This window comes from Dunckerocampus dactyliophorus, chromosome 6 (assembly GCF_027744805.1).
Source record: "Dunckerocampus dactyliophorus isolate RoL2022-P2 chromosome 6, RoL_Ddac_1.1, whole genome shotgun sequence".
NCBI classification, from domain to species: domain Eukaryota; kingdom Metazoa; phylum Chordata; class Actinopteri; order Syngnathiformes; family Syngnathidae; genus Dunckerocampus; species Dunckerocampus dactyliophorus.
This window is the reverse complement of record NC_072824.1, coordinates 12,413,282-12,426,503: the sequence shown is the minus strand read 5'-3', so window position 1 is coordinate 12,426,503 and position 13,222 is coordinate 12,413,282. Positions and strand designations below refer to the sequence as shown.

The following is a 13,222-nucleotide window of genomic DNA, read 5'->3' as shown; positions in this document are numbered from 1 at the left end:
TGCGGGAAAGAGAGTGAGCATTCACAACCAGTCTCAACATTAGCATGACCAGTACGCTGTAGCTTAAACATTACAGTAATTGAATACAATATTTTTGACCAGGCGTTCCTGTAACACTGTTATAAAGAAATCATTATAATAGGGATTTAGTTAGGGCATTTAGTCGCGTGGAATAATCCAGGTTTTGTAATTTATCACACTGACACCACAACGACGAGCTAACGCAAAAATAATTACATCCAACCTGATTGACATTTATATATAAATACACGTTAGTCTTTTTTGCGACGACTACTTGTTTCCTGTCGGAGCTATTTGGTGAAAGAACGGGAAGTGTGGCGAATCACATCTTCCGGCCATGCGTACAGAATCGATCATCCCTGGTCTCGTGGCTCTTGAGCGAAAAAAAACATTTTAGTAAATTACTCCAAATGTCATCCACTCAGGCGATTTAATTAAAAAACGATCGCTAAATCGGGTTCTGGAACGGAGCCAAGATGGCGGAGATCGTTCAGCAGCGGATCGAGGACAGAATTCCAGAGTTGGAGCAACTGGAGAGAGTGGGACTCTTCACCAAGAAAGAAATTAAGTAAGATAAGACCTATTCCAAATGAGCACTTAACTGAAAAAAAACACATTGGTCAATGGGAAATAACGATTAAAACATGATGCGTATCTCCTAAGAACTCCTTTACAATAAAATAAAACTGTAAAGTCTTAAGGAATACGTTTCTTGGTTTTACTTATTTTATTTTATTGTTAAATTAGTTTTTTAAATTAATATTACTGCATAAAAGCACAATATAACATTATGATAAGGAACAAGTTCTTTTTGGCAGAGCCATCATCAAAAGAGTGACAGCGCTGGAATACAAACTCCACAGGCTGATTGTCACTAAAGACGACTTCATCGCATACATACAGGTATAATGATCTTTAGTACTAATTCAGTAAAGTTGACAGGACTCATTTTATGGTGCATGTTGTTGAATTACAGTACGAAATCAATGTCCTGGAGCTGGTCAAAAAGAGGAGAGCGGTAGGTGACATCTGCTGCTACCTTTACTTATCAGTGTCCTTGTACTGCTTCTCATCTTCACCTTTCCTTTGCAGCACATACACTACAAGCACAAGAAGGAAGAGATTGAGTTTGCCATCGTACACAGAATCAATAGTGTCTTCAGAAGGGCAACAAACAAGTGGAAGGTATTTTATCAAAAACCTCATTAACATCCACTCATTTGGTTATATAACAAGGCCAGAAATGGAAACAATCACATTCAGATCATATCTAAATTACATGAGGAAAACGGTTCTAATGTTGCAAGATTTTTAAGACAAGAAAGTAGTATTGTTTCAAGAACCAAGTAGTGGGTGTATTTATACAAGAAAAACATTGCAATGTTACAGGTTGCTTAAGCTGTAATGTTATTAAAGTTTGAGCAAAACAGTAGTAAAGCTAGGAAACAAAAGTCACATTTTCATGAGAATAAAACCATACTCTTAGAAGAACTTTACAGGGAAAACAAGTAATGACGATAATATTTTTATAAGAACAAAGTTTCACAGTTACAACATTCAAATTAGATTTTTTGTCAGTTGTGTGAGACTTTTACATGAACAGGCATTATGAGAATAGACCTGTTTTTACAATAAAAGTGTTGTAATGTTACTAGAATAAATTAGAATTTAATGAGAGAAAAAGTTGTCATGCCATGAGATTTAGGCCATATTTGCATGAAAATAAAGTCATATTCTTAGTGGTAATAATGACAAAAAATTGGAAATTTTACACACAAAAGTTTCAAAGATATGAGAATAGTCCAATTTTTACGAAAAAAAATTGTAACGTTGCAAGATTAATTCAAGATTTTTACAAGAACAAGTTAAGAGTTTGTCAGAAAAAAAGTTGTAATATACCATATTAAATTCCACAATAAATTTTGAGAATAGTCATGAGAATCGTAAGATTTCTATGAGAATAAAATCAGTGTAATTAGAATTTATACAGAATTTTGCACACACAAAAAAAGTTGCAATGACATAAGAGTAGTCAGATTTCTTGCAAGACAAAAGTTGTAATCTCACCTAAAAAAAAAAAAAAAAAAAAAAAAAGAACAATTAATGCATCCCAAATGTCTCTTCCCTGCAGGATGATGTGCAACTTTGGCTCTCGCATGTTGCTTTCTGTAAGAAATGGGTATGTAAACATATTTGTTAGCCTTTAACACAGGTTAATAACAGCGGTTTAAGTATGTATTCATTTTGTCTCTCCTCAGTCCACAAAGGGGCAGCTCAGCAGGGTGTTCTCTGCCATGCTGGCCATCCACCCTGATAAACCAGGTACGCCTTCATTTGAATCATTTTCAGGGCTGAACACAAGATACTTACACTCTTTTGGATTGTGTTTGTCTCTTGTCGCCAGCACTGTGGCTCATGGCCGCTAAGACTGAGCTGGAAGATAGAAAGTCCTCTGAGAACGCCCGTCACTTGTTTCTTAGAGCGCTACGCTTCCACCCAGGCAACAAAAAGGTCTACCAGGAGGTGAGGAAAAAGAATAACGCCACATTTGCATGACAGGAAGTTAATACTCAATGTTGTCAATGTCTTCCAGTACTTCCGCATGGAGTTGTTGCACTGTGAGAAGCTGAGGAAAAAGAAGGAAGGATTGGAGAAAGCTCAAATTGCCATTGTGAGTGGCTCACAGTTTCAAATGCTATTCAAAATACTTACTCTTTTTAAAACATCCCAGGGTGAATATGAATTTCCTCCAGAGATTCTGAGTGGGAAGGTGGCTATGGTGGTATATAAAGATGCCACAGACAAAAACAAAGGTCAGCATGTTTGAATTCCAAAAAAGCAAAGCTGTTCTTGTAAATGACAGTTGTAATTAACTTTTGCCTGTTTTTGTGCTACAGAGGCAGAGTTTGTCATCTCACTGCTGAATATCGCATGTATCTTTGACTTCACAAAAGACTTCCAAGAGTCCATCTTGCAGGAGTAAGTCACTGCTTGGCTTGACAATCACATCTAGCCACCACCCACTTTCTATACCACTTGTCCGCATTAGGATCACGGGTGAGGTGGAACCTATCCCGGCTGACTTTGGGTGAAAGGCAGGGTATGCTCTAGACTGGTCGCCAGTCAATCATAGGACACACTCACATTATTCACACCTATGGCCAATTTAGAGTGTCAAGTTAACCAAACATGCTTTTGTTTGGGATGTGGGAGGAAGCTGAAGTACCCAGAGAAAACACACACAAGAACAGTGGGGGCCATACCTGTCTGTGAGGCTGACAAGCAAACCACAACATATGGTCTTTGGTTTACAGCGTTTTGTGGCTATGAATGTGCTCCAATAAATTAAAAACTTCAATTTCAAACAAAACGACCAACTATCGAACGAAACCATGCCAAAATAATATCCGCAAACTCAACTGTCCTCTCTGCACACAGCCTCCTCCCACTCACACACAGTCAGTAATCAGTCTTTCACATTCAGAAATTACAAAACTAACACTACACATAACTGCGAGGTTGACACAGTATCCTTGAGCGTGTTCAAGGATCTGCTCCTATGAAAGCAACAGTAAAAATTAAGCAATGTGGTGTTTTTTTGTTCTTTTTAAACAACTGTTTCGTTTCATTTCATTCTTGTATTTAGTGTTTTATTATTGTATCTTATGTCCTTCATGTGTTCTGTGTATAGTGTGGGTGACTTAAGTGTTCTGATTTACACTAAAATTTGACATACAATGCATCGTAAGAACTGAACTCATTCACTCACCACCTGTCCCATAATGGCACGCGTGAAACCCCCCCTGCCTTGTTTTCCAGCCTGAAAACCAACTTCCTCGATGACAGCGTCACGTGGGATTTCTTGGCCAAGAGGGAACTTGAGGCTTCGGGAATAGGGGAGGAACTTCTGACCGCCAAAGGCCGGGCCTCTGAGGTTAACCGGAGAGAAGAACAATGCTGTCAGATGTACGAGAAAGGCCTTGAGAGACTCAACACCGGTAGGAGGCATCACAGTTCTATACATGTATTGTGCATGATAGACCAAAGTGTTGAGCGGGGCAACTTTTTGTAGGTAAAAAGACCATATTATTGACATACACACACAGTACATTTGCCCCACACTAATGCTTTATTGATTAGTTTTAAAGTGCTGGAAGTTGGATACACCAGTGCTATTATATACCTGGACACTCAATTTATACTCTAGTATGGTAAGCAGGACAGATTTCTATAAGAAAGATATTGAAATTGTTATTTTATTCTGTTAATTGTGTTTAACTAAAAAAATCTATCAAAGTTGTGCTCCATAATTCAGCCCAGTAGTTGACAGTAATGCACAAAAGAGCGAGTTTGCCAACCCACACTAACTCCTAAAGAGGAAGAAAGGAGACCAACACTAAAGAAGAAGGCGGAAAGAGAGCGGTATGGAGTTCTAATGTACAGTCATGGAAAAATTGATTAGACCACCCTTGTTTCTCTAGATTGTTCATTTTATCATGCCTGTTACAACTAAGGTACCTTTTGTTTGGACAAATATAACTGACAATAAAAATAACAAATGTAACTCATAAGAGTTACATTTTTTGGCAGTACAATGCTATAGCTATTCATGTAAGGACTTAAGTGATTTTGGTTATCAAGAAAACAATGGGAGTTGCTAGATATCAGCTCTTAAATTAAACTCTTATGAGCTATATTTGTTATCATCATTATATTTGTCTAAACAAATAATGTACCAGGCTCCTCTACACGCTCTTCACCTATGACTGCGTGGCCTCCCAGAACACCACCAACATTAAATTTGCGGATGACACTACAGTCATCGGCCTGATCACTGGTGGTGTTGAAACATCATACAGAAGAGAGGTGGCGGACCTCATAGCTTGGTGTCGTGATAACAATCTCCATCTCAATATTGAGAAGACCAAAGAGATGATCATTGACCCAAGAACAAGGGAAAAGGAGCCGCATAGACCCCTGTTTATTGATGAGACTGAGGTGGAGAGGGTGAAAACCTTCAAGTTGGCATATACATCAGCGAGGACCTCACCTGGTCTCACAACACCCAACAAATTCTGAAGAAGTCCCAAAGGAGACTGTACTTCCTGAGAAGACTGAGGAAATTTGGCATGTCCACCACAATCCTGAGTTGCTTCTACAGATGCACTATCGAAAGTGTCCTTACCGCCTCCATCACTGTTTGCTACGGTAACTGTACAACACGTGATAGGAAGGCACTCCAGCGGGTGATCAAGACCTCACAGAACATTGTTGGGGCAGCCCTCCCCTCACTGCAAGACATTTATAAATCTAGAGTCCTACGCAGAACACACAACCTCATCAAGGACAGCACACATCCACAACACTCATTATTCACACTCCTACCGTCAGGCAGACGCTACAGGAGTTTGAAGTCCAGGACCACAAGGCTGGCAAACAGCTTTTACCCACAGGCCATCAGGCTTCTCAACGAAGCATGCAACACACGCCGCACGAAACACATGCACACACTCATAACACTTTATTATTTATTTATTTATTTATTTGTATTAATGTCTCTTCTGTTGTTGTTGCTTAATTTATTGGTATTTATGTTTCTTCTGCTCTTATTCATTTTCTTGTGTTTTCTTTCTTTCTTTTTTTGGGAGAATGAACAGAATAAGAATTTCATTGCATGGTATAACTACCTGTTTTACTGTGCATATGACAATAAAACTCTTGAATCTTTGAATCTTTAGAAACAAGGGTGGTCTAATAATTTTTTCATGACTGTGTATGATGCCACCAATGAGGCCTTCCAGAAGCTCGGGACAGAAACAGGTTGGATAGAGAAAAGACAGTTGTCATTTATTGTTTGAGTATTAATCAGTAATACTGTCAAAATGAGAGGAAATGTGAATATTTACTTTGCAACTGGATTTTGGTGTGTGCCCCTAAAATTTTAAGTTCGGGGCTACTGTGCTCCGAGTAAAAGAAGTTAGTCTGGACCCTGCTGGAGACTTAAAAGTGAAAGCATGTATTGTTCTGCGGTTTCTATTCTCACTGACCAGCAGCGGGGGCTGCTGAGAGGTCCGGCCCGCCCCAAAGCAGTCACAAGCGGTCAATGGCCTGTCAGCTGCGGTGCACACTGAGGGTATAGTAGAGCTCTACGCATCCAAAGTGCAAATGAATCACGTGTGTGCAAGGCATGATGCCGCCGGGGTGGATCTCGCCCTGTTTTACAGAGCGGGATCTAAAACGTAAATGTTTCTTAATCTTCATCAAATTACTACTCATTACACTCAAGCCTCATTCGGACTCTGTCACTTGACCGTCAGTATGTCAGAACGTGTGATAGGAGAATGTGATAAATGAAAGGAGTGCAAATGTAATTATTACACTGTCTAGATTTTGAGAGGCTCTGGCCGAGATAAAATATTAAAGTTAATTTATTTAGATGAAGTGATGGCCAATTTTAAATTAACAAACCAAGAATCAAGTTAGTTCTAAACGTAGTTAAGTAGTTAACGTAGTTTTGACTTACTTTGTCAAAGTTATGCTGTTTTCAATTGTTGACAATATCTTATCAGCAATAATTTGTAAGACAGCTTTTGTCCAGCAAAATTTGTTATCATGACAGGCCTATCAAAGAGCAAAGAGCAAATGATGTTGGTAATTACCAATGCTGTTAATTTAAAGTAGCTGTGGCAAAAGCCTTAAACACATACTGTATTGCTTTCTCATTCTTTTTCTGAAAATGAATCCTTCAGTGAGGGGTGCTCTCTTGTCTGCAAAGCTTATCTTTAGTTTGTTTTTTTTATGCCCTTATTCTTAAAATGTTAAAGTGTAGCAATGTTTGCTACAAAATATGATGTGCTGCATACAGCAACACTTTGCCTTTAAACTCCACCTTATACCTCAGCTTTACAGATGCCACATCAGCTCTGCAGGCAGTATGTGTTGTAGTGAAGTTATGGCAAGTGACACATGGCATTACCAGTAATAGAAAAGGTAATTACAGCCGCTGAGGTGTCTGACGTGTTGCATTTGTTTATACAAGTGGATGATGCACCCTGCGATGAATTGGCCGTCTGTTAGAGCGTAGGCAACTTTTTGAAGAAATGCAGTAATTTGATTTGAACAGTCCAACATGTCAGGTGTGGTGACGTCTTGCTCGTATGTGTTATCAACATACTTGTGTGTTGTCACACCGCAGAACCCATGTGGACCTTCTACGTGCTGTTCTGCCTGGAGCGACTGAAAAGGAAGACAAATTTCCAACAGCTGAAGGACAAGGTAAATAAAACTTTGCTCCTCATGCTATCACTGTGCTCGAGGCTGAAAAAACGTACTGTATGTGTGTATCGTATTTATCACAGAGGCAGGAGAGGCTGCTGGGAGTTTTGCAGCGTGCTCACGACTCATCACTCCTTAAAGAGGATTATTACAAGAACTGGGTAAGACTGTACACGGTTGTGGACGACAAATTCCTGTACTGTCTTAGGTAACACGACATCCTCCTTCTAACCAGCTGCAGATACTGCTCTCGTCAGGAGATGCGGAGGGTGCAGCAAACATCGCTATGGCAGCCACGCATCGCTACAGCCAATCGGTGTCTGTGTGGAACCTGGCTTTGCAGACACTGATGCAGCTGGGGAGAGATGACGCTGGGCAACTGTTCCAGGACGCGCTCACACACATCCATCCCAAGGTGAACACATGAACACACACACACCAGCCAAGTGGGTCATCTTCAATTAACCTCCATTCCATCCTATTACTGTATTATTTTGCTTTTCCTCTAGTCTAAAGAGGTCGGCAAATGATTATGAACTATGTTTACAGTTGCCTCAATCACCGGTGCTTTTACAACAGTGTCAACATAGGAGCTTGTTATTGTTGTGCATGAGCTTTCTTAAGACTTGAGGCCTGAGCAGTAGTTGTGTGAGGAGGATTATAACACTTTATGCACCTTTAAAGTGTTAAAACCCATGCATCTTAAAAATGTTTCCACACTAGTATAGCTGAACCTGCATTTTCTTAAAACACATTATGGTTGGGATGCTGCCAGCCCAGAGTTTAGTTTTTAGTTTTAGTAAATTAATAAGTTTATAATTAATTTGTTTTGTTTTTGTTGTTTTTTTTTAAATACAAAGCTTTTTTTGTTATTAATTTCAAAATTTCAGTTTTTCCTCTCTGCATTGTCCATTTTTGCTATATTTTTCTCTCTTTTCAAATTTTATTTCTACAGAAAACTCTGCAAAAACTACAATAGCTCCAGCCTAAGGCACCAAAATCTTTACTTCCTGTTTAGATTTTTGGGCAGCCACTCAAAGTCAGTGTTCTTACTCACCAAGTTTGGGCAGATGGTTGCACTAATGTGGCACCACACAACAATGGCAGATGTGGCCACAAAGTTGCATTTAAAGTGCATAAACACAGTATTTATGGGTTATACTTCATAAGTAAATTCTGCAATTTGTCTTTTAATAAAAGTACCGTAGTAGCTTATTAATGTTGTCATTTTTTGTTCAGCTAGAGTGCCTTGTGTTTTTGGATAAGTGAAATATTTCCCTGTAGTATCGAATGCTGCATTGTCTTATCGCCACATTTTTTTTTCATTTTAAAAGGGGTAAAAATTTAAAAAATCACTAAATTTCGACATACGCAGCGATGAATGGGGTATTCGCATATATCACTAATCATCACTGTTGCTTTTCATATTCATCAACACAAGCAAAGGTCCCTGGTAGTGTAGTGGTTAACATAGCAGACTTTCACACAGCTAAGACAGGCTTCAGTGCCTTACCGACTCTCAACAGGATAAGCAGTACAGACAACGGGTGGAATAAAGCAATCACCTTAAATGACATGCTTGCTCAGGTGGTTCTCTCCTGTCTCTGTCCCCCTTTTCTAACAGGAGAGCTTACCAATTTGGCAGCTGCAGGTCCAGTGGGGCATAGCCAACCAGAACCCTGAGGACACAGAAGCCATCTTTAAGGTAATCCTTAAAAAAAAAAAGAAAAAAAAAAAAAGAATGAACCACCTCAGTTGTGCCATTCATGCCTATCCACAGAGAAGTGCCATTAATATGTACACAATGATTTGGCCTGAGTACACTTTAGCAGACAGTTTGTTCTACCACCAGAGAGGTCTGCTGTCTGCAGTGGCGGATGTTGTCATGGAGATGAAAGAGCGATACCTTGATTGGTCGTACTCCACTGGAGGCTACAAGAAAGCTAGAAAGACTTTTACAAGGTAAGGAAAAGTAAAGATATATTCAGTCATGTAATTTTAGATGCTACACAGGGAAGCAGCGACCTTTTTCTGTCTTTTAGTTTACAGGACAGCAGACCTTTTTCCAAGCCTTGGTTCACCAGAATGATTCTGATAGAGAAAGAACAAGTGAGTGCATCAAAATCACAACATTAATCAGTCAGGCCTGAGTTGATGGTGATAGTATTGTATTGTACATGAAGGAATCTCCAAGGATCAACTACCTGAGGGACTACTATGAGAGGGCCCTGCAGGAGTTCGGCTCCTCAGATGAAGGTGAGATAAGGAGTCACACAGGAATAGTACAATTAGTTCTATTTATTTTTAGCATCATGTTATAGTATTAAAAAAGTAAAAGTATAAAAGCTCATAGTTGAATAAAGTTGCAAAGATGCTCCAGTATATAGACAAAAGTGTTGGGACAAGTGGAAAGTTGAGGAGAAGGTGACCTTATAGTCTAGTTTAGGCTCTTTACAATCTTCATCAGCTCAAAAGATGAATGTTTCTTTTCCTGCTCAAGATCTGTGGCTACAGTACATCCAGGAGGAGATGGGGCCCCTTGGCCAACTGGAGAACTGTGGCAAGATCCACTGGAGAGCCATGAAGTTCCTGGAGGGTGAGAGCGTGGAAAGATTCACCTCCAAATACACACTCCTTCAGACCGGACACCTCTGAGTCCACTGAAGCCACGCAGGTTCAATTGAGCAATAGTTGGTCAGCTTGAGGCAACACATGAGATGTTGGCTGGTTCCACAGGCATTCTTGGATTGTTTCACCATGTTTTACTGGGGAAAAACCATGTGAACTGTTTTCTAATGTCCATGTTTGGGAAAAATTCCAGAAATGTTGAGTTGCAGTTTGCTTTCAAAGAGTGACGTTGAGAACATATAGAAATCCAACAAAGTCTTAACCAATGGACTTTGTCATGTTGATTACGTACACACACTTGATATCATTCAAATAAAAGAAATCCGATTCTTCCAAATGGTGTATGTAAACAATAGATCTTAGTAGCTATCACACTTTAACTTATTTTTAAACTTTTAATGTTACATAACAAATGTGTAACTCCTTTCTCTTTTAAAAATATTAAAGTACATGACTGGATATTTACAAAATATCCTGTATCTTGTTAAAAGGATGCATGAAACAATATTTGAAGGTCACTTTGTTTCACACCTTCAGCTTTAGTAGAAAGTAAACAGAGCATCTTAAGTGCATTGAAGTCTTATGTAACTAACACACATACACGTTGTTACAGTAATATTGTAGTGGTCAAAGGACTGAATAACATTTTCAGACTCTAAATGCTTTAAATAAATTAGTACAGATATACAGGAGCATTAAAAGGACATAGCACCCATTAATTTTCAATATTGATCCCTTTTAAAATAATGGAATTGGCTTTTTAAAAAAATTCAAAAATTAAATTAAGTACTGTATGTGGGAAAGCACTGAAACTGCCTGACCGGCATCAATAATTTTGCTTTTTCAAAGATAAGAATGCTCAGTTTTGACATTGCTGAATTGTTTATTATTGTGGTTGTACAGTACTTCTATTTAGTTTCAAGTGGCAGGTCAAAAAATGTGTACAGCTCCACATTACGGAAAACTACAACCACAGTAATAAACATTGTTAAATGAACAAAAATTGGGCGTTATATTTTTGAATGCAGGTGTACGTAATGTTGTGGCCTGTGTGTATCTAGGTGTGATGTTATGCATTTCATGTATTGAATAAGATACCCTGAGGAGTCATTTAAAATTAATTTTAGTAGCAAGCTTGGTGTCTACATTCCAGTGTGTCTTCATGAAGCTAAAGCAGTAGTGAATTCAATGAATATTAATTAAATGAAAATAAGATATCAGATTCACATGGACTGTATGGCACTGTTATATCAACCCTGCAGCATGTTTGTTCCCAAAAAACTGTACTATTGTTGCTGTTTACCACAAAGTTAGAATCCAGTCCATCCCTCAAAGCTTCTTTAGGAAGATGTAGGTGAAGAGCACCAAGATGGCCGCAGAGAGCATCCCGATGGCACACTGGTGGATGGTGGCCACCTTCTCCAGGTAGTGTATGCGCTCCTCCATGGCGGCGGTGTGGATGTAGTCATAGATGGAGGCCCCGATGCTCCAAACCGCCCACACAGCATCCACGACTGCCTTAATGGTGGGAGAGACCATCGAGCGGGGTGCCTGCAGCTGGGCACCAGCTGCATTCACTGCTTACCAGCCTCTTGCCACTGTGATGACAGAGAAACTTGCGTGAGTACACTATGATAAACCCCATTTAAAACATCTACTGACATTTGTTTCACTCGCTACATCATTTTGCCTTAACCTTCTGGAGCTACACTATAACATAATAGTGAGTACACCCTTTGCATTTCAACAACCATTAAAGTACATTTTCTCAAGACTATAGAAGTGAAACTTGGATATGCTTTAGAGTAGTCAGTGTACAGCTTGGATCCTAATATAGACTTACTACCCACTGAAAATGACTCAAAACACAGCCATTACTGTCGAAATAACTGGCCCCACACAAAGATCATTGCCTACAGTCAGACATGGTGGTGGTAGCATCATGATCCAGGGCTGCATGAGTGCTGCTAGCAAAGGGGAGCTGCGGTATATTAAGGGAAACCCGAATTCCAACATGTACTGTGACATTGTGAAGCAAAGCGTGGTCCCTTCCCTTGGGGAACTGGACCACATGGCAGTTTTCCAACATGATAATGAGGCCAAATCTAAGATGACAAGTGCCTGAAGCTCAAGTATGTCTCTTCAAGACCTGGGCATCCTCAAGCAGGAAGGAAGGAAGAAAGTTGGTGGGGTGCACGCTGTCTTTAACATTAAGGTACTGTGGGGCCAACTATTTAGACAGTTATGGCTGTGTGTTGACTCATTACAGTACAGTACATCTATACTGCTACACAAGCTGCACACTGACTACTCTAAGTTATGTCCACGTTTCATTCTTGCAGTGTTGTCCCTTGAGAAGACATACTGTAATAAAAATGGTTGCTGAAATGCAGGGTGCACTCACTTTTGTGAGATACTGTATCTGAGATTGAGATAGCATACTTGCAAAACAAGCTAGACATGGACTATTAAAATCACCCTTCAAGGAAACACATTTACAAAAAGATGACCAAATTAAGTCATCATTCATGTTTAAAAATAATTTAAATATACAAAAATACAAATGCAAAATCAAGCATAAGACACATTTAAATAAGTACTGTGTTTTGTATAACTACAAATATGCAAATTAAATTGATTGAAATGACTGGTTAAGAGTTTTTGAACACTTAGCATTACTTTTTTTTTTTTTTTTGCTATATCATTAAACAAACGTGCTCAGCGTTTAAGAGCTGACTTACATGATTTAGTTCAATGAGATGTCTTAACTTGTTCGGTTCTGAACAAGATGTCCAGTCGGCAAAACCAGCAACAGCTGATGGAACAAGCCGGGCATTCGAGGAGGGTGGGAAGATTGGAATAAACAGGTCCAAACTCACCGACAGGATACACAGGAATGTGGCAACAAATATGATGAAGAGCATCCGTTTATATGGTTCTAGAACGAACGAATACTGTTGTTTATTATATTGAAATACCGCCTGACTAGTACCGTCAACTCGATGACAGCCGGCTACGTTAGCATCAAGCTAGCCTCAATCACACTCATCACTTCCGTTCCACATTTCAAAATAAGCTGACGCCGCTCTCTGAGAACTAATGAGAGGTCTAGTAAGGCATTATTCGTAATATACCTATGCGTATCTACAGGTGTGTACAGTTAAATACATTTCTACTTAGGTGAGGAAGGGGACAAAGTGGGGAAAAGGGCCAAGCCAATAACATCGACTTCCGGTATAGTGTTCGGATCTTTTTATCTCAGCTGACACCACAGTCAGTAAAAGTGGTACATCTTATG

General features: G+C 39.4%; 1 protein-coding gene and 1 long non-coding RNA gene across 2 annotated transcripts; one reads left to right on the top strand and one right to left on the bottom strand.

Annotated features, from left to right (window-relative positions):
- Positions 1-12: 12 nt before the first annotated feature.
- utp6 (UTP6 small subunit processome component) lies at positions 13-11,129 on the top strand. Its single transcript, XM_054778010.1, has 19 exons — positions 13-589; positions 840-924; positions 998-1,039; positions 1,114-1,206; positions 2,153-2,200; positions 2,280-2,343; positions 2,426-2,544; positions 2,615-2,692; positions 2,753-2,834; positions 2,919-3,000; positions 3,841-4,019; positions 7,217-7,296; positions 7,380-7,457; positions 7,532-7,711; positions 8,921-9,001; positions 9,149-9,258; positions 9,339-9,405; positions 9,480-9,552; positions 9,797-11,129. The coding sequence occupies exons 1-19, from the start codon at positions 498-500 to the stop codon at positions 9,949-9,951; spliced, it is 1,788 nt and encodes a 595-aa protein (XP_054633985.1). The 5' UTR covers positions 13-497; the 3' UTR covers positions 9,952-11,129.
- LOC129182208 (uncharacterized) lies at positions 966-12,975 on the bottom strand. The gene is made up of 7 exons (XR_008570589.1): positions 12,666-12,975; positions 8,862-11,522; positions 7,196-7,257; positions 3,791-3,950; positions 2,734-2,795; positions 2,392-2,647; positions 966-2,187 (listed from the first exon to the last, which is right to left on the bottom strand). It is a non-coding gene; the product is annotated as an uncharacterized LOC129182208 (long non-coding RNA).
- Positions 12,976-13,222: the final 247 nt, after the last annotated feature.

Coding starts and splice junctions, on each gene's coding strand:
- utp6 (XM_054778010.1), top strand. CDS start 498: ATGGCGGAGATCGTTCAGCAGCGGATCGAGGACAGAATTCCAGAGTTG. Junction 7,297..7,379: donor TCCAACAGCTGAAGGACAAG/GTAAATAAAACT, acceptor TATTTATCACAG/AGGCAGGAGAGGCTGCTGGG. Junction 9,406..9,479: donor TTCTGATAGAGAAAGAACAA/GTGAGTGCATCA, acceptor TTGTACATGAAG/GAATCTCCAAGGATCAACTA.